Raw genomic sequence first — 20,277 nt, forward strand, 5'->3', positions numbered from 1 at the left:
TTTTGACGTTTCGACAAAGGAACACCGCAACGGAACCTTTCTTACGGGGTAAACGATCAAGGTGAGCAAGCCCTGGATTCTTTTGCCAAATACAGAACGAGAAGAGACAGCACAATTAGTATAATAATGGCAACACCACGAGAAGATAAAACCGAAACTGTTAGCGCCGCTTCAACTAATAGCGGAATAGACCCAACAGTTAAGGCTTTGTTTGATGCAATGCAGAAGCAGAATGAGAGACTAACTCAACAAATGAGTATGCTTACACTATGTATGTATGAAGTTCTAACAAAAACACAAACGGGAAATGTATCAGAGGCCAGTTCCCTAATAACCGTAGACGAAGTAACCCACACCGCTAAAGATTAATCGGTCCTTCGAGAACCTCGCCCATTACATCAGACACCACCTCAACCATCCTGGGAAAGGATTTTTCCCGAACAATTTACGCAACCAGAGCTAAAAGCTGAGAGTGTATAAAAATGCATTCCGATATTAAACGGAGAGGATGATATAGGCGTGGAGGATTTTATTCATGAAATACAAGAAGTAAGAATAATGTGTAGCGAACCAACGCTATTACTAAAAATGATTAAAATAGAGAAAATTGTAGGAAAAGCCGCAATGGCAATCCGCAATATTCGTATTACCGAATACGAATCTCTGTACGAAGCATTGAGACGTAATGTAGCTACGCAAGTATCAGTGAGAGAACAAGAGGACGAATTAAGAGGAATGAGGCAAGGATTAACCGAAAGCGTGCAAAACTATAACATCAGATTTCGAAGTGTTTTTAACAAACTCCAACACAGCATTACCAACGAGTATGGAGACGACCTAACTCGACGAGTGATGAATGAGCAACTATACATGGACTCTGTGACAATGTGTCAAATCTCATCGAAGCGGAAAGGAAAGCAATGAATATGGAAAGATACTTTCGCGAGCACAGCTCTCGCAGACAGATGACACGACAAACAACCGCCCCGCCGTTTTATCGTAACCAGGCGTCTCATCCAGTAGACAATCGCCTCGCTATTACAGGTAATACGAATAATAAAACTCCACGCACACAAAACATTCGACCAAGAATGAACAATTTTACGAAGTTTGAGAACAGACCATTAAGCGAAAGGACGCAAACGAAATGTCCCAAATGCAATCAATTGGGACACCTTCCTAATCAATGCCAAAATTTTCGAATACCGCTTCAAAGAAAAGCCCCTCCAGGAATAAATCACATTCAAGAACAATCAGAATTAACAATGCTACCTCAGGAAGATTACCCACAATACGACTACAATTACCAGGACGACCAGGATTGCGATTTCTCGTTGACTCCGGAGCAGGAATCAACTTGCTTAAACAAAGATGCTACCCAGGAAGGACAACAATACCAGACACAAAGAAATTCTCCATGGGACATTCCGAATACGAATCTAATTCCAAAGTCAAATTGAATTTGTTCGACAAAAAGATAGACTTCTCTTTAATAGATGATGATTTCTCAATTATAGAAGATGGCGTATTAGGCTTACCCGGTTTGAATCAATATCGATTCGAACTCTCCAATGAAACACTGAAATTAGATTATACCCTTTTGCTGCAGCAAGAACCAACCGTTGCACCAGGAGAAACCGTTCAAAAAATTGTATACCTCGAAGGGAAGCCAACGCCAGTGTGCTTTATCAATGGTGGTAAGTCCTCAGTTCAAGTTTCTAACATTGTCGAAAATACAAATATTATAGATCAAATCCAAAAATTCAAATCTTCGATTCGACTATCGCACATAGAAAAACCTCTCAGAAAACCTATGGAAAAGATTCTTCTCTATTACATGGATGTATTTAATTTAGACAGCGAAATATTACCGTGTACATCTCTTGCTAAACATTCCATTACGTCGAAAGAAGATAAGATCATCAACGTAAAATCCTACCTTCCTCCTGAACACCATAAAATCGAAATAAACAAACAAATAACGGAAATGTTAAACAAAAAGATCATAGAACCCTCCGACTCTCCCTATAACTCTCCCGTCTGGGTCGTTCTAAAGAAAATCGACGCGTCGGGGAAACAAAAGTGGCGAATAGTGATTGACTTTAGGAAGTTAAACGAATTAACGGACCAAGACGCATATCCATTACCTGACATTGACGATATACTATCGCAACTAGGAAACGCAAAATATTTCTCCGCTTTAGACTTATCCTCGGGATTCCAGCAAATACCCATGGATGAGAATTCGAGGAAATACACTGCATTTAGCACACCACAAGGACACTTCCACTATAACAGAATGCCATTCGGGCTCAAGAACGCACCCGCTACCTTTCAAAAAATGATGGATACCGCGTTAAGAGGTTTAATTAACAATCATTGTTTCGTCTATCTCGATGATATCATTATATTCGGGCAATCGATCTCTATCGATCCTGTTTCTCTGAACATAATAAAAACTTAGCCATTATACTCCAAAGACTCAGGGAAGTAGGTCTAAAAATACAACCGGATAAATGTGAATTCTTAAAAACCGAATTGGAATATTTAGGACACGTAGTGACAGCAGACGGAGTAAAACCTAACCCTAAAAAGATAGAAGCAGTAAAGAACTTCCCAAACTACTAAAAAATCCTACGGATGTAAAATCGTTCCTTGGGCTAGCCGGATACTATAGGAAATTTATTAGGAATTTCTCAAAAATTGCCAAACCGTTAACAGAACTAACTAAGAAAGACATACAATTCCACTGGACTGACAAAACACAACTTAGCTTCGATACATTAAAAGAAAGATTATGCCAAGCGCCAGTACTAAAATATCCCGACTATACGAAAACATTTACGTTAACAACGGACGCCAGTAATGAAGGTCTAGGAGCCATCCTTTCACAAGACGGACACCCTTGTTGCTTCATTTCAAGGACATTGAACCCCCCTGAACGAAATTATACCACGACGGAAAAAGAATTATTAGCCATCGTTTGGGCAGTTAGAAGATTTAGGCAATATTTATTAGGCCGTAAATTCAAAATTCAAACAGACCACCAAGCCCTTAAATGGCTACACAACTGCAAGGACCCCTCTAGCCGATTGATTCGGTGGAGATTGAGATTAGAGGAATACGAATACGATATAGAGTACGTAAAGGGAAAGGAAAACGTAGCCGCTGACACCCTATCCAGAGTACACGCGATAACACAAACTGACGTTTTATTAAGACAATTCAGAGACTGGGAAAAATCAGAAGAAATACCAAAATTATTGAAACTAACATCTAACAAAGACAACTTTTTCCAATTAACAAAAACATATCTGGGCCCATATGACGAAACCGTATCAAACATCAAAATATCAAACATACTTAAAACAAATAGAAAGATAGGAATAGGAGACAACAACTTAAACGCACAAGACAAAGCACACATAAAAAGATTTCTTTTATTTTTCAATGACGAACGCGACGACATAGAATTTGCTTACGAACCAATACAGAGTTTAAATGAAGAGGAAATAGAACAAGTACTAAAAGAAAATCATGACTTGGTAGGACATCTCGGAATACAAAAGACGTACGACAGAATCAGAGACAAATATAATATCCCACACCTAATGGACAGAATAAAAAGCAGAATAGGAACTTGCGCGACATGTCAAAAATCAAAGATTACTCGGATAAGAGGAAAGGAGGAACCACAGATAACCGACACCCCGTTAGAACCTAACGACAAAATCGCTATGGATGTGATAGGTCCGTTGAAAAAGACCAAGATAGGAAACCAATACATTCTCTCTATACACGATGAACTAACCAAATATTTAATACTTGTGCCCCTAAAAACACAACAGACCCAATCAATCTGAAATGCTTTACTAAATCATTACATTTATATATTCTCCGCACCGAAACGTATATTAACTGACAGAGGACAAAGTTTCATTAGCAAGCTAATGCAACGATACGAAGAAGCATTTAGAATCAAACACATAAAAACCACCTCATTCCATCCACAATCCAACGGAAGCCTAGAACGAACACATGCTGTAATATCCGACATGTTAAAAGCTATACAAAACGACAATGAAACAGAATGGGATCAAAACCTAAATTTTGTGTGTCTAGCATATAACACTATGGTTCATGATGCCACTGGATATACCTCTTTCGAACTAACATTTGGACATAAGGCCAATCTCTGCTCTACCATATTCCAAAATCCCCAAAGAACATACGCTGATGAGGTTAGCTTCAGTAAACGAGAATGGGATGCCAAGCTACTTAAAGCCAGAGAAACTCTAATGAAGAGTAAACAAAGATACCAAAGAGATCAAAGAAAAAAAATTATTAAACCTCAATCCATTTTTAGAGAAGGAGATTTAGTATTAGTTCATAATGATCATAAAGAATACAAGTTAGATATTGAATGGCTAGGGCCATACATCATTGAAAAAGTAAAAACCCCTTATTACGAAATAATGGTGAATGACTCGATTAGGAACATACATGGTAATCGTATTAAACCTTACTTTCCAGGACGGTCTTCACCTTCTTCATAAGTAGTTCTTCATAAGTTACGCATTTTTTTTTTTTTTTTTTGTTTTGTTGATTAAAACAAAGAAGAAAACACACTTTTAACCAATTAGCGTATATAAAACAATTCTGAAGAAACACTAAGATTTTGGAGGGCCAAAATCAATCTAAGGAGGGGGGTATGTAACGTAAATCACGTCAGAGACCAGGACACACACACACCGCGGGCAGGATGGTGTCACGATCGGCATACTTCGAATCCGATGGACCGACAATGGAGATAAAGATGTGGCGGCTTTGGCGATAATGTATATCGCCAAAGTGCCTAATGAGTTGTAACCCCAAACTCTTTTGCCCTGACGTCACCTTAGGCGACCACTTCTAAACATTCTCCAGACAGCCGATACTTGAACATTACACATGGCGATCTTAGCGACAATGTATATTGCCGGAGTACCTGAGGGTTCATCTATGTCCTAACGGTCCTTCCACCGAATGTTCTAGAAGCGTAGCAACAGTCACGTACGCCTACAGGGTAGTGGGGATGATGAAGGATGAAAAACAAAAGAAGAAACAGATGTCACCGAAAGTAAGAAGATATTGTAAGAGCCTCAGTCTCGAACGGCCACGGCTAGAGTTCAGAAGTGTATAAACGAAAAAAAATAAAGTTTCTTCTTTTTTAAATTTCTTTTTTTTATTTTACGCGACAATTTCATAGAAATCTGTCCAGACAATATTACTTTAGAGGCAAACAATCCTTTAAATATTTTAACATATCTTGAGAAATGGAAAATGCTACATAAAACATTTTAACTAAGGAAGACAGTTACGTACTTGGATGAAGTCATGATTCACTATAATATCGCATCGAATTAAATAAAAAGTAAGTAAACAAAAAGACTAAAAACTAGAGGACAATAAATTAAATCAATATTAAAACTACAATTAATTAATTATATGTTAATATACAGGATATCCCACACCACTTACACAAGTTATGATCCTGAAACAATAAAGGATAGAAAAGAATTCTATTATGTGTTCGCAATTCTCCTTCGGTGTGTTCATTCGAAAAGTGGTGGCGTTTTGAATATCTTAAGATCATTTACATTTTTGTAAATAGAACTATAAACTTTTTTATATGCCTAATCTACAAGACATTTAGGTCAAAGAGTGATTTGTTTAAAAGATATTTCAGTTTCACTTTTGTAAGAGTTTGCATATGAGAAATAAGGGAAAATGCAAGGCAATACTCGTGTGTTTGTATTTTTCTCATTTTTCCTGTATTATATTTGGTGAAATTAAAATTTAAACGTTCTTAAAACTAAGCATTTTATGGCAAAATTTAGAGTTTTATTTATAAAAGCATAGGTTAGATTATATTAGCTATTTTAGCTTACAGATAATTTAAAATCTTTAAAACACTATCATTTTACCATAAACACAAAATCACTGAATTTTGTCTAATATAGTTCTTTTCTATGTTTTATTATTACAGGGTTGCGTAATTACATGATGCCTTATTGTTTCACAGGTGCGTGGTACATACTGTATAATTAAGGTAAAAATTTATCGCATTAAATTCATCGGGTTGAATATTTATAACTCTGCATATTTTACTTTCGTTTTCGCTTTATGACTAAAATGAATCTTTACTTGTGTCACGTAAAATAAAAAAAAAAAAAAAAGGAAATCTCAGATGAAAAGAAAAATAAAATATATAAAAAAATAAAAAGAGAATTTATTTTTGAGCACTTGGTTTACACTAATTACGATTTACTTCTAAACTCCAACCGTGACTTTCGAAGACTGAAGCTCTTACAATTTGACTTTAGATCGGATCTGTTTCTTTTCTCTTTGTCACTCCTCAATATCCCCACTATCTACGCGTTTGTTAGGCGTCCGCGACGCACGCACGCCTTCTTCTAGAACATTCGGCGGAAGAACCGTTGGGATATTGATGGCTCATTAGGCGTTTCGGCGCTATACATTGTCGCCGAGTGCCGCCGCATCTTTGTCTCCATCAACAGTCCATCGGATTTGAAGCGTGCTGGTTGTGACACTTGCTTGGCGGTTTTCTTTGGAGAATTCTAAAAACTGACATTTATTATTGTTGAGAATTGTGGATCTTAATCGCCGAAATCTAAGTAAAGGAACACTAAGGTTACACCCAGAATTCATATTAAAATAGTTTTCGGTTTATTTAATAAACGATTTCCAGGATCTTCGTCGATATACATTTGCATGCGTCTCAGCACTCTCTGTGTCTCACCATCTTCCATATCACACTGCCAACAGAACAATTACATTTATCTGTTTCTCGAGACGCTGTGCACACACATACTTCCATACACTCATATTCACATACGTGTGTCACTGCTACGCGGGCAATCTAGTCTAGCACACAAAATTATACATATCTCAATAATTATAAACCATCTACAACAGTAAAATTTATGTACAAAAATATTAGTCCATTATGTACCACTTTATCTTTAGCAATGTTAAGTCATACGCAATAAGGGGGTATTCTAGTCTAGAGACTCGAATTTCGGGCTTTTTTTCGAGGTCGGTAAAAAAAAGCGAAGAATATTTTTACTATCCACTTATTTATCATTCGTTTATTTGTATATTAAGAATATTAAAAAATAAAATAAAATAAAATAAAAAATTAAAAAAAATGCAGTATTCGAAAAGTTATCGGCTGGTGAAGTGTGTGGTCCAAAAAAAGGCGTGTGTAACGTAAAATTGACACTTGGATTGTAAGAGAAAAGAAGACTGAGTTGTAACCCAACTATTAATTTTCTTTTATTGAACTTTATTATAAATTTAGCACTTACAAGAATAGAATGACACTGAACCGCATGTGGACTAAGGTGCGTCACAGCCTTGGTGTAGGCTATGATGATAAGGTGGTGATGTGTCCAAAGGAGTCCGAAGCTCGGGGGTCGATGTGTTATCTCTGATGTAGATTGAAGTGTGATTAATGTCACACGTGCATAGTTCCAATCCTTCTGATCATATGAAACAAAAAATCCAACGGATTCTTAATCAGTAAAGATGTTGCTATCGCTTCTATCTTGGAGAAATAAAAAAAAATTTTCATAAAATGTCGGCCGTTTGAAAAAAAATGTTTTTCACGTTTTTTTAACAGTTTCAAATTTTTTAAAAATAGTAAAAATTAAAATTTGTGACTTTAATCTGCTAGGCGACATAGAGGGATGTATAGAGAAGGTTCGCACAAAATTTCAAATAAATCGGTTCAGTAGAACTTGAGATATCATGCACGCCAGCTTGAAAAAGGTAGTTTCGAGAAAAACGCGTTTAAAGTTTTGAGTAAAGTTTCAGGGAGTTTTACTCATATAATGGTACGGTATACTTACATATTTTCAAGCGGCGATTTCTGCTCCATACAATGGAGTTCATTCCACTTCCTCCACTTCAAAATGTTCATTCTCTGAAGTTCTTTCGTGTAGACGAGCAGTCCTGGCTTCCTTTGAAGCATTCGATGCTCGGATTTCAGAACGTTAGATCCGAGTTTCGTCCCGTTTGACAGCGAACGTGTAACCTCAAAATCTTCTACACTGATGTCACTTTAGGCGACCACCTCTAAACATCCTCCAAACAGTCGACACATCGCCGTCCTGGTAAAAAATTTCCAAAAACAATATCCCCACCATCATTTCCGTTGTCCTTGGTTAGTATATAAACTCCGAATATTGACGACCAAGTCAGTCTGAACTGTGAGCCGATACTTGAACATTGCAAGTGGTACCCAAGGGTCTTGGACTCTTGAGAAATAAAGTTTTTTGTATCATCAAAAGAGTTTCTTTTTTTACGTGACAAACGCATAGCTACTGGACCAATCGTGATTCCCATAACGTCCAATATTTTTAAAATGGGTATACAACCTTCATTAGAAATACTAACAGCGACAAAAGTAGCAATTTCAATGCTTGAATTCCACGTTCCTGCATGAATGTGTTTCGGAACAAAAGCTCATATCAAAGAATTTGGCTATTCCTTATTATTCTGAGTTTTGGAAGCCAAGCATCGTTCTAATAAGGTATTTGCAGACAAACTTTCATTCTCGACGGCCCAGAGGATAGCGTTGAGAGGGGTGGTCCCTCTCAATGCCCAAACTAACCAAGGAACGACTCCCTCAGGCAGGAGAAGACGCAGGAGTGCTCCGGCAACAATGCGAAAGAGGTCTTAGGTCATCCCAGCTGAGCTTTAGGCGGTTCACCGTGAGATTTTAGTCGGTATAGTCCGACACTATCCCGCCGCTTTCAAGAGCGGGGGGGAGGGGGTGTCCATCAGGATTTCCCCATGTATAAAAAAAAGAAAAACTTTCATGCATTCGCAACATCTACCGTTTATTGTTAAATTTGTTTCAGTCGAATCAGTTTACTTGCCGGGTTACCAAAATCATTGTAACTCGGTAAACAATTGGAATTTTGAAAAATCCCTTTGAGAACATACTCTTGAATGTCTAAGCTTTGAAAATATAAAAAAATTTTCGATTTTTTCAAATTTCTAGACTAGAATACTCCCTTAATAGAATACATGATAGATTTTAATGCAAAGCTCAAGGATTACTTGCAATAAAAATTCTGTTATGATTCTTTTTGTAGCTATTAACCTTTAATTTCGTCTATCCTCTGGTTCTTTATATGTGTATTTTAGCACTTTTATAGGATCAGAATTTAATGTAGTTTCATTCGTTTTCAATCCATCTTTTTAAATATAGCACGATATGATTCTGGAATCATGGAATATGCTATATTTATTGGAAGAACTTTTTTATAAAAATAATATTAAATTTTAAGCTTTCACGATGGTAAAATGTATTGAAAAAAATTCCAGATCTCTCCTGAAGAAATAGAATGCAATGTTCATGAAACGTTGGCGCAACGTGTAAGTGCAACATTGACACGAATGTTCCGCGAAATCAATAACATGACAATATAATTGGATAATTTAAGTTTGTTAATCAAGCAAATTTATTTTGTGCAACAATTTGCATAAGGAAGATGAAAATGTGTTACGTAACGATAAGTTTATAAATGCAAAGCAAGGGAATAGTTATTATCTTTAGTCCTCCAATTCTTATACTTCAGATTATGATACAATCAAAAAAGCGTTAATTCTTATCTCTATTGACATAAAGCAACAGGTTTCAGGACGTTATTTTGAAATGTATGTAAAAACATTTATTGATAGTTTTATTATAGTAATTACAAATCTTTTGTACGATATTTTTTTAGTACACTCACAATATGTATCAACATGCAATATGTCCACGTAATATCCCAAAACAAACACTTGCTAGTATTATTAGTTTTTAAATATTAAAAAATGATATTATTAGATATATAATATGTTACGAGCACTTTGAGCAGCACGAGAGGCCGACAAGCCAGTATTTTATGGAAGTATTTTATGAAATACGGTTTCAATATATTAGCAGGTATGCGGAATGGACTTCGCACGAGATCAGAAAGCCGCTAGGATTATTGTTTAAAAGGATAAACTTGCTGCGAAATCAGGGTCTCTAGATATTTAGAGATGTACGGAAAACATGTACGGACGTGCCTGATACTAGGTCAGCGAAACGCAGGAGTTTAAAACTTCGTGAATGAACCCAATGCGAAATCGGGGAAATGTTAGTAGAGGCTTTGTAACTCTGATTAATAAAAGTTGATACGATTTGAGCTGTAAAATCGTGTCATGTGAGGATGCTCAGCCAGGTTGTACGGATTGCTAACTGGAATGTTAGGATTTAAAATAAGTTAAATCGAATTCATACCAGAACACAAATACATATATTCTCATTAAGAGGCAGTTGCAGAATTGAGTATATATAGATACCCACTCCGAGCTTTCCTCCGTAATCACACAAGAACGAACTTCATTTGTTCTCATCACGACAGAATCACTTCATCCCTCTAGATTTGTGCTCTAGATTACAGAGCAGTCACTTCATCTCCATACTTCTTCTACGGCATTAGGAGGGTCAACTCAAATTCTTCTACTTGCGCTCTAGACTTGTTCCACAGTAACATTCAAGTAACAGTTAAGCTCACCAGTTAGTCTACATCAACTCGAGTCAGAGGGCAGTGCAAGGAACAGGAAGAATCTACAAGTCGAAGACAGTCAATCGACAGAAGATATGTCATCACCGTCGTCAACACGAAAGGAGTCTCAGGTCGTACTCATTCGGAGTTGTCATTTCAAATATTCAATCTTGTATCACACTGAAGTTGTTGGATCATTCATCAATATATAATAACCTGTTAATAGCAGCGTTATATTCGATCAAGCACCCTTATTATTCCACAAGAAATAAGGAATCGAACGATTCGTGGCGTCGATTAGTCAAATCGTAACGGGAATTTACGACTCCCGTTGGTGCGTTTCTTCGAGATCGCGTCTCCCTGCGAACGTCCGAAAGTTCAATAGATGTAAAATATTACCTAGATGTTCAGTTTTGACGTACTGGCAATACGAGGACTAAGAGTAGTGTCAAATTTTTGTTTCTAAAAGGATTAATTCTAAAAGAATTTTCAGCCCGATTTCACTATACTGCCTTTTCACAAATGTGTTAGTTACACAGTTAGTCTTTTTGTGATGTTCTATCCGTGAAGCATAATTCCCCAGCTAAGTAGCATATAAGCATAATATACTATATAAGCATATAATATAAAAATCCGAAAATTTCATGGTGAGATAGGTCGTGAGTTTATCATTTGTTCTGCGTTTGCGTATGGGAAAGAATTAATTCCTTCAAATTTTCTGGGAAACGGTGCTCTCCGGTGTCCACATGACGCGGCGGTCGCCTCGATCGCAGCTTTGTTTTTCGCATCGTTTAAAATATCGTTTAAACTGACAGACAATTGGGCTCAGACATGTGCCGCATACAATCCGCATCTGTCTTTCATAAAAAATCTGCAGATAACGGAATACAAAATTTAAGTCCGAAAAGAGTCCGCAGATAAAAACCTAGTTCACGTTGTCGGAAGAAATCCGAAGATGACAAATTGCTTCCGCAAAATGAAAGTTCGCAGAGAAGTATTTCGAATACGATTCTTGCATTTCTCCCTATTTTTGAGCCAACTTTTTGTAATAAAATTTCGATATCGCTTTCCGATATCTTTACAGAATTCCTACACTCCTCGTCAAAGAGATAGCCTAGATATGCTATCTTTAATTTCTCAATGACGGGTGCAAAGTTTTTCGTCTGTAACGTATAATATTAAAACATTATGAGCTCAGAATATGCGGTTCGTTGAAAATAATTAAAAATATTATGAGTGTATAGCAAAAAAATTTTTTTATTTTAAGAATGAAATGATAACACATATACAATAAGAAAGTAATAATAAACATAAATTGTAACTAATAATAATTACTTATTAAACATATATACTAGTTTAATAATGGGTACATCCGACTTTATTTTTTATTACTTATATTGTACGATTCGCTATCGATTTATATAGTTTCTGGAAGAAATTTTGACTTAACGTATCCCATTCGCGTACAATTGCATTTTTTAATTCTTGTACGTGTTGATACTGCTTTCCGTTCGCGTATACGCCGTGAACAAGTTCTACCCAGAAATTTTCAATAATATTAAGTTCCGGGGAGCGTGCAGGCCACGCCAAAATAGATATATTATTTTCATTACGGTATGATTGGACCAATCTTGATGTGTGTACAGGTGCATTATCTTGTCGAAAGATGTAATCAGGTCCAGAAATGCGTTCTGCATGATTATTTATTTGTTCTTTTATTAAATTTATGTATCGGACACTATTCATTCTCTCAACGATGATCTTGACACTTGTTTTGCCGAAATAACCGATGCCGGCCGAACCATCACGCTGCCTCCTCCCATTTGTCGTCAAATTGCTGACATTGTCTCTTTTCTTATGTCATGAAAATAATATTTTAACCCACCAGGACCATCCAAGTTGAATCTTTTTCATCTGAAATTACTATCCTTCTCCATTTCTTTTTCCAATGTATTCTTTCTTTTGCAAAGTGTAAACGTTGTGCTTTGTGTTTCGTTGTTAACGAAGGTTTCTTTTTCAATTTTAGCCTCTTAATATCTTTGCAAGATAGTAGAACTCGACGAACACTTGAAACACTGGCACTAACGCTAGATTTTTTCATTATTTGCTTCGTTGTTAACTGCGAGTTGGAAGCTACACGTAAAATTGCTCGCTTATCACGATCGAATAACGGTGACGGCCGACCAGTACTTTTCTTTTTGCCATAATCTTCAACATTTTTAAAGGAATTGTGTATTACTTTATGACTTCTTATTATTACATTCGATATTTTTGCTACTTATAACTGTTGCTGTTTTAGTTTAAGAAGTTGCTTTTTTCAGGCTCGTTTAATTTTACTCGTTGATAGATCATGAACTACTGAGCAATTTCTAAACATATTAACAGAGTTTGCTATTATTTTGTTCTTAAAATAAAACAATTTTTTTGTTACACACTAATCCTCAATATTTTTAATTATTTTCAACGAATCGCATATTTTGAGCTCCTAATGTTTTGATATTATACGTTAGAGACGAAAAAATTTGCACGCGTCATTGAGAATTTAAGGATAGACCACCTGGGTTACCTCTTTAACCAGGAGTGTAATTCCAGGAGCGTCTTCTAGATTTATGTCTGTAAGAAGATTTTTCCATACTCATAGCTAGATTGCGGGTTCCTATACAAACTTATAATTTTGAGAATATAATTAAAAAATATCGATTCAGCAAAAAATTGCTTTACTTACCACGTATTATGAGAAACATTACGCTTTATATACTTCACATATTTTTTCATATTATGTGCATTCTGTGCAATTTTATAAAACCTAGGTTTTCATAATCGTTTAATAGTTTTTTCCTTCTCTTTAAGCAAATTAAAAAATATACAATATGCTCCATAAAGCGATCTCACTCAAAGGTACAGTTGAAGACATTAATTAAATGTGAGCACTAAGAATGTTCTTGAGATTCTGAGCTCGGGCGTACGTGAAGAAACTGGGGCGATTTTGGTCCCCATTTGGAAGCACTGTTTGCGGACAGTCTACATATGTTATCCGCTAACAGTTGTCAGCGTAGGTAGAGCTTAAACAGGGGATATTTAGGCTAAAAGGCACTTCTGCTTTTTAGATGTTTTATGAAAAAGAGTTTCAGGAGTGTGGATGTAGGAAGATATTCTCCATCCGTAATGATTGTACATATAAATATGTTTTATGGACTTTGTACAATGATTTAAATTCAAAACATAATTTATATCTATCATTTTCTTGACACTGTAACGGGAAAACTAATCAGGCAACATAAAATACGTACTTTTTTTAAAAAGCAGCTGAAAACAATTGGGAAATAAACGAAACAATTGGAAATGGGTATTGAAATTGATATTAAATTAGAATGCATTCGAATCTACAGTGGCTACAAAAAGTATTGGCATATCGTTGTACCTATTATAGCATTTAAGTACTAATTCAATAGGTCTAAATATTTAAATTTCACATAGTTTAATAATATCCTTATATGACTACTAAAAGTTTATACTGTAAAAATGAAATTTACGATTTGAAAAAAGCGCTTTATTGGAATATAAGGGTGCGTAGCAATAACTTGTATATCCGTTACACAGATTATTAACTTACTTATCTCATAAAATAAAAAAAAGATGATACTTATAGGTACGCATAGGAATTGGAGAGTTGAAACAATGTCATGGTATATTTTCATGCCATAGATATACTATGAAATACATTCTTCTTAATTCAGAATTAAAAATATACGTGCTTCAATCGTGTTATTATTAGTACGTTGCAACTTTGTTCCGACGTTTCATGAACGCTTCAGTTTATTTCCTCAGGCTAGATCTCAAAATGAAAGTTTCAAATCTTGATATTATTACTTGTACCCTTACCGTGTATATACGCTAGTAGCGGAAAGTAAGTTGGCACTGCTTTATGAATTGCTATTTCTTGTATAAAAATTGGCAATGAAAATTATTTTTGAGATAGTTCTGTCATACAACATAATACGATATTACAAAATTTTCCAGCGCTATAACGACAAGCTATTCTAATTATACCGACACGATTCTAAAAATGACAGGCGTTGTTAGATATTTAGCACAAGTCTGTATATATTTTGCAGAGAGCACAAAGGAATTTAAACAATTATCCACGATATTGAACATTACAGACAAATAAATAAACTCTAGAACAACATACATATTCCATTAAACACATACATATACTGCGTTGTACTCATTTCCACGTGGTTTCTTATTAAAGTCCAAATTTTTTATTGGTTGTTATTATTTCAGTTCTATTCCTATTCAGTTCAATTATTACTCCTTCCTATGCCGTGGCTGATAACACTTATTCCATCCACAACGTTCTTGTCGACGTGAAGGGATTATCGGAGACAAATACATCGGTACGTAATCCATTCTACGTGGTTCTTGCACACGGTGAACCATATAAAGACATAGATCTTCTTTACGTATTATTCTCCTCGCTGATTCGTGTAAAATCCCCATTTCACGAGATATTCTTCGCAAACACATTAATGGGTACATACGTCCATAAACGATAACGTGCTCTTCCTTACGCTAATGGACACGAGGAGCGTCGAGTAAGATATTAGTGTCACAATTGTGGATCGCTGAACCTTTTGGAAATCATGACGATCTGGAACTCGACGCAGCGATCCTCTATTAATTCTTGTCAATTGCAGACATATTTCTCGTGCCAAAGAATAACTACCACCAATAGCACAAAGCATCGAACAAATATTTCTATGTTTGTAGAGTATTTTCCAAAGGCGAGTGATTTTACGCTGACGTATTTCCATTATCCTCGCCTGTTAATGGTTCATCGCACTTGAAGTTGTTCATACTGATCCAGACTATCTCAAATAACCTTTTAGTGTTGGCTAATGGGCGCAAGTGGCGTTGTACGCATAATCTCGTAAAGGAGATTTGTGCCTGCGCTCACAATTTGCCCTATCACGATCTTTCTGCTGTGTCGCTCTGCACTTTTCTGTAATAAATAGCCAGCAAATATCTGTATTCCCTTATATTTATCGTGTATGCTATTTACTTCTTCATATTCATCTTGCATTTTCACGCTAATGTTCTGTTTACTTCTATCGACCTGACTCGTTGAACAGGAAGTATATAGTAAATCGTTCTTTCGTTCTTCGCACTTGAAAACCGCTCGCGGGTTTAATATAATAATAATAATATAATAATAATAACTTAGACAGGCTTGATTTATTCCATATCTGACTGTAACATGTAAATAAAGTCAGTTTAATATTTTAAATGATAGATATCATAGTTCAATAGTAAGTAGATTCCAACACCGACGTTATTTTGTGCCATATCTAACTTTAAAATAAATAAGACCAGTTTAATGATTAATGAAGCTTTAATTATTTTTTCTAAGAAGATGATTTATTTGCGACTCGCGGGTTCCTTTCAGACATTCGTTCCTAGTAATGACTACCATACGATTCAATAAAAAAGTTTGACCATGAAAATCACGCTCTAGTTAATTTTCGCGATCCAGTTTTTTAACAGATCTCCATCGATCCGGAAGTGTAGAATCATCTTCCAGAGTCATGACAAATAATTTTTGATACCCCGTACATATATCATATCGTTTTCGTTTGTTTAGGAGACGTGACAGAAATCAAACTAGAGCTAAAGGAAGCTTCGGAAGACATGATTCTTGTCGGATCAATGCCATCCAAAGTGGACGTCATCGCTGAAATCAATTCGACCTATCCAGATGGTGAGTTTAAAATCACATAAAACGCAGAAGACGAACTTTCGTTGCTTGTACTTAATTCGAACATCATGCGTGATCCACGATTCAGAAAGACTGAACGGTCGAACGTATCTTTGAATTTCACCATGAAGAAATCGACTTTTTCGTGTTTTAGTAAACTACCGCATTTAACGCCTTGTTCTACAACAACGAGTGAGACTCGTGGTAAGAAATTTGGGCCAAAAACAATAAGTACGAGCCTGGCTCGTGGTACTTCATTTGGGACAAACATAAACCATACGAGTCAGACTCGTGGTTCAGTTGCTCTCGATATTTTCTTACTTTAGCTATGTGTAATTCTTCGTTATGTTCACACGTTTGCATTATAATTCTCTAAAAGAATTAGACAACCCTTATACGTATCATGATAGTAAAAAAATCTAATATTGATGGTAGTAGTGAGAAGTGTATTACTATTATGGATAGTGATTCGGTAGATCCTTCTTTATAACGATAGTGACGGTAGCGATATTGTGTTTCCTGTACGAAAATGTCCAAGAAAATTAATCATTGAACACCGATGATGATCAAACATCAGTTATCGAAACAATGGATTTGGCGAGAAGAAAATAACAAGCCAAGAATCTGGAAGTATATACAGACTCTTGGCATAAGAGCAGCAATTTTAGATCAGTGGAAGTAAAAAAGAGTTAGACATTTTTTATATAATGTTTGACAATGTATTTTGGGATAATATTGTCACGGAAACGAATCGCTACGTAGGACAAGCAAATCAATGAAAATAAAAGAAAGAAAATTGATGAGACTTAGATCCATGTAAATTGTAATGAAATCAAAATATACTTTGCATTAGGCATAATAATGGCTCAAGTTAAAAAACCAAAAATTCAGATAAACTGGTCTAAAAGAGCCATTGTAGAAACACTGATATTCAGGAAAATTATGCCACTGAAAAGATTTTTGCAGATCACTGAGTTTTTCCATTTTGTAAATAACGATACGACTGACGAAATGGATAAATTGCGTAAAGTCGAACCTGTAATAAACTATTTTAATAAAAAATTTAAAGAAATATACGCAATGAAAGAGAACATTGCGATCGATGAATCGTTAATGAAATTTAAGGGACGCATGTTTTATAAACAATTTAATCCTTTGAAGAAGACAAAGATCGAGAGAAAATTTTATAAACTGTGCGAGTCAACATCGGGATATTGCTATGATTTTACAATATATTCAGGTAATGATAAAACAAATCTTGGTTATAGTGCATGTGAAAGTGTTGGCATAGAGTTATCAAAGTCAATACTATATAAAGGACACACTTTGTATATAGGTAATTGGTATTCTTCGCCGAAACTGTTTTTAATTTTAGTTAAAAATTGAACAAATGTTGTTGGGACAGTATGTTTTAATAGAAAAAATATGCCGAAAGATTTTGTTAAAGCAAAATTTAAAAAAGGGGAATGCAGGATAGGAAGCTGCAATGACATATTAGCGTTGAAGTGGAAGGATAAACGAGACATCCATATTATCTCTTATCTCTACAAAGGTACGAAACTATAGAAATGACTGAACAAAACAGAAGTCAACTAAACCCTTCTTTCAAGCCAAAATGTATTATTCATTATAACAGAGGAATGATGGTTATTGATCGCCAAGATCAGATATTAGCGTACTTTCTTGTTAAGAGGAAATATTTGAAAGCGTAGCGAAAAATCTTTTTTTACATATTTGATATGGCACTTGTTAATTCATATAATCTGTACAACAGAAAACAATATGGAAAAGAAACAGAATTACACCGAGTATAAACCTCAAATAGCCGAAACATTATTACAAAACGTACCGCTATGAGATTATAAAAGACGAGGGCAATTATCGAACACAGATATAACAATGAGATCATATGAGCAACATTGAGGTCATTTTCCGAAAGATATAGATTCACACCATTGAAAAAAATCCAACAAGAGCTTGTAAAGTATGTACGAAAAATAAGAAACGTAAGGAAACAACATCGAGTTGCGTTACATGTATCTCATTGTTTCGAAATATCACACAGTTGAAGATTACTAATTTTTTACGATTTTTCTCAAAACGTTAATTAATAGTGATTAATTTAAATTAGGTATTAATTTACGAATTGTTACTGATACATTATCCATTTTCAAATATTAAATCATTTTTGTTCACTGATAAATCGATCATAATTACTTCCCAGACATCTTAAAAGTATTAGTTGTGCATAAATGTGTTTATTATTTCACAATTCATTTCGTTGCGCCGAATACATATCATAAGTCGCATACATTTTGTGCAGGTTGGAGCACACAGCTAAACAGCTAAATAGTTCGACGTGTGACCGACTTTCTTGTTTATTGTGGCCTGAGCAATCGGGAGTTAGCGGGTAGGACAAAGGGTTAACTAAGGGAATGTGTTTCTATGCATAGTTTGACGCATATCTGTTGTACAGAAAATCCTAGATTTTTAAGTGTCTTTTGGTAATATTTACACTACTAGCTTCATACTAAAATAATAGGAAAGATATGAAATTATAGAAAGACATTTCGTTTGTTTGATTGTTATGCAGTAAGAGGAAAGATCCAGAATTTCGGCCAGAGGCAATATCAAAAGAAACATTAAACTTATTTTTTCATAAACTCACAAGTTATTAAATTATATAGAGACAATACAAAGCTGCCTCGCGAGGCCTGTAAATAGCTGATCGAAAAAATTGATCGTCAAATTGCTTATGGTTCGCTAGTAGGTCGTAGCTGGATGAAGTTCGGCAGACCAAGATATTTTGTAATACTAATTGAACTCAATAATAGAACATGATTATATTTATTGTACTTCATGACGTAGATATAAAGCCATAAAAATGGACTGAAAGTTGCTCTTTGTAGCGGTAAGTTGTGTTTCGTTAGAACAGACGCATGTTATTTATTTGCCGACAAGATATTATCTGGCCTCATGGCCATCTGACCACTTTTGGTCTCCCGCTTTGATATCCGTTTTGATATCCCGATAGGATACAATGATACTGTTGTTTATATCATCGGTTTATTTTTTTTCCATTATGTCCGCCCCGTGATTTTGTTTTGAGCACTTGACTGAATCGTATATTTCGCTTTCGTATCGATGAGGCGAGATGAAATTTATTCAAGTTAAATATTAGTGAATAAAAATTTCATGAACACACTGGTAAGATTTTTCTGATTAAAATGAGACAAAACACGATATTATTATATTGCCAATCAGCCAACTGATTCAGAATTTCTTCTTTTTTACACGATACTTGTTGCTCTTCAATACACATATTGTCTAATCGTAACGGAAATTTACGACTCCCGTTGACGTGGTTCCTCACGATCGCATCTCTCCGCGAGTGGTCGAAACACATATCACTGCTATACCTAAATAGTGACAATTTCTTTCGCGTATAAATGATATTTCATTGCTTGGATTTTACATTTTAGAACATTACTCTTACGAGTAGGTCACATGAGTTCAAGCTCCCATTTTTTCCTCACATGAAATCTAATCCAGGTCATACCTCAAGATAAATCATATCACGTAGGGCATACTTTATTCAATTTACTTGTCATTCTCAGCCAGATTGATCATTCTTTCTTCTCAGCCTCGAATTTTGTTCAAAATAGGATATAGTGCAGGTCACGTGAAATTAGAGGTGAGGGGTGAAAAATTTGTTTATAATTTTTAATATTTTAAAAAGCATTTTCAACATAATAAGAATTTATTCGATCAAAGCGATTCTACTCGGTTAAAACAAAAAATAGTTTATTCAGTACGATAAATACTTTTCGAGATAAAAATTCAAATGCACAATCCAGTTCTACCAAAATTGATAGAAATGGTAAAATTCAAAGACTCATGTTTCTAGAACCG

At 35.3% G+C, this 20,277-nt stretch overlaps 1 protein-coding gene and 1 long non-coding RNA gene across 3 annotated transcripts in view; one reads left to right on the top strand and one right to left on the bottom strand.

Moving 5' to 3' along the window:
• The window catches only part of LOC126922456 (uncharacterized), a 58,431-nt gene that overhangs the window by 20,662 nt on the left and 17,492 nt on the right, over positions 1-20,277 (bottom strand). The gene's annotated exons all lie outside the window — the stretch shown is intronic.
• The window catches only part of LOC126922414 (uncharacterized), a 60,752-nt gene that overhangs the window by 12,470 nt on the left and 28,005 nt on the right, over positions 1-20,277 (top strand). Inside the window, exon 3 of one of the 2 annotated variants that reach the window (XM_050734983.1) lies at positions 16,252-16,368. The exons of the other annotated variant lie outside the window; for it this stretch is intronic. Within the exon in view, the coding sequence (XP_050590940.1) occupies positions 16,299-16,368 (70 nt within the window). The 5' untranslated portion in view covers positions 16,252-16,298. The remainder of the gene's footprint in view (positions 1-16,251; positions 16,369-20,277) is intronic. 2 annotated transcript variants of the gene reach the window in all.

This window comes from Bombus affinis, chromosome 12 (assembly GCF_024516045.1).
Source record: "Bombus affinis isolate iyBomAffi1 chromosome 12, iyBomAffi1.2, whole genome shotgun sequence".
NCBI classification, from domain to species: domain Eukaryota; kingdom Metazoa; phylum Arthropoda; class Insecta; order Hymenoptera; family Apidae; genus Bombus; species Bombus affinis.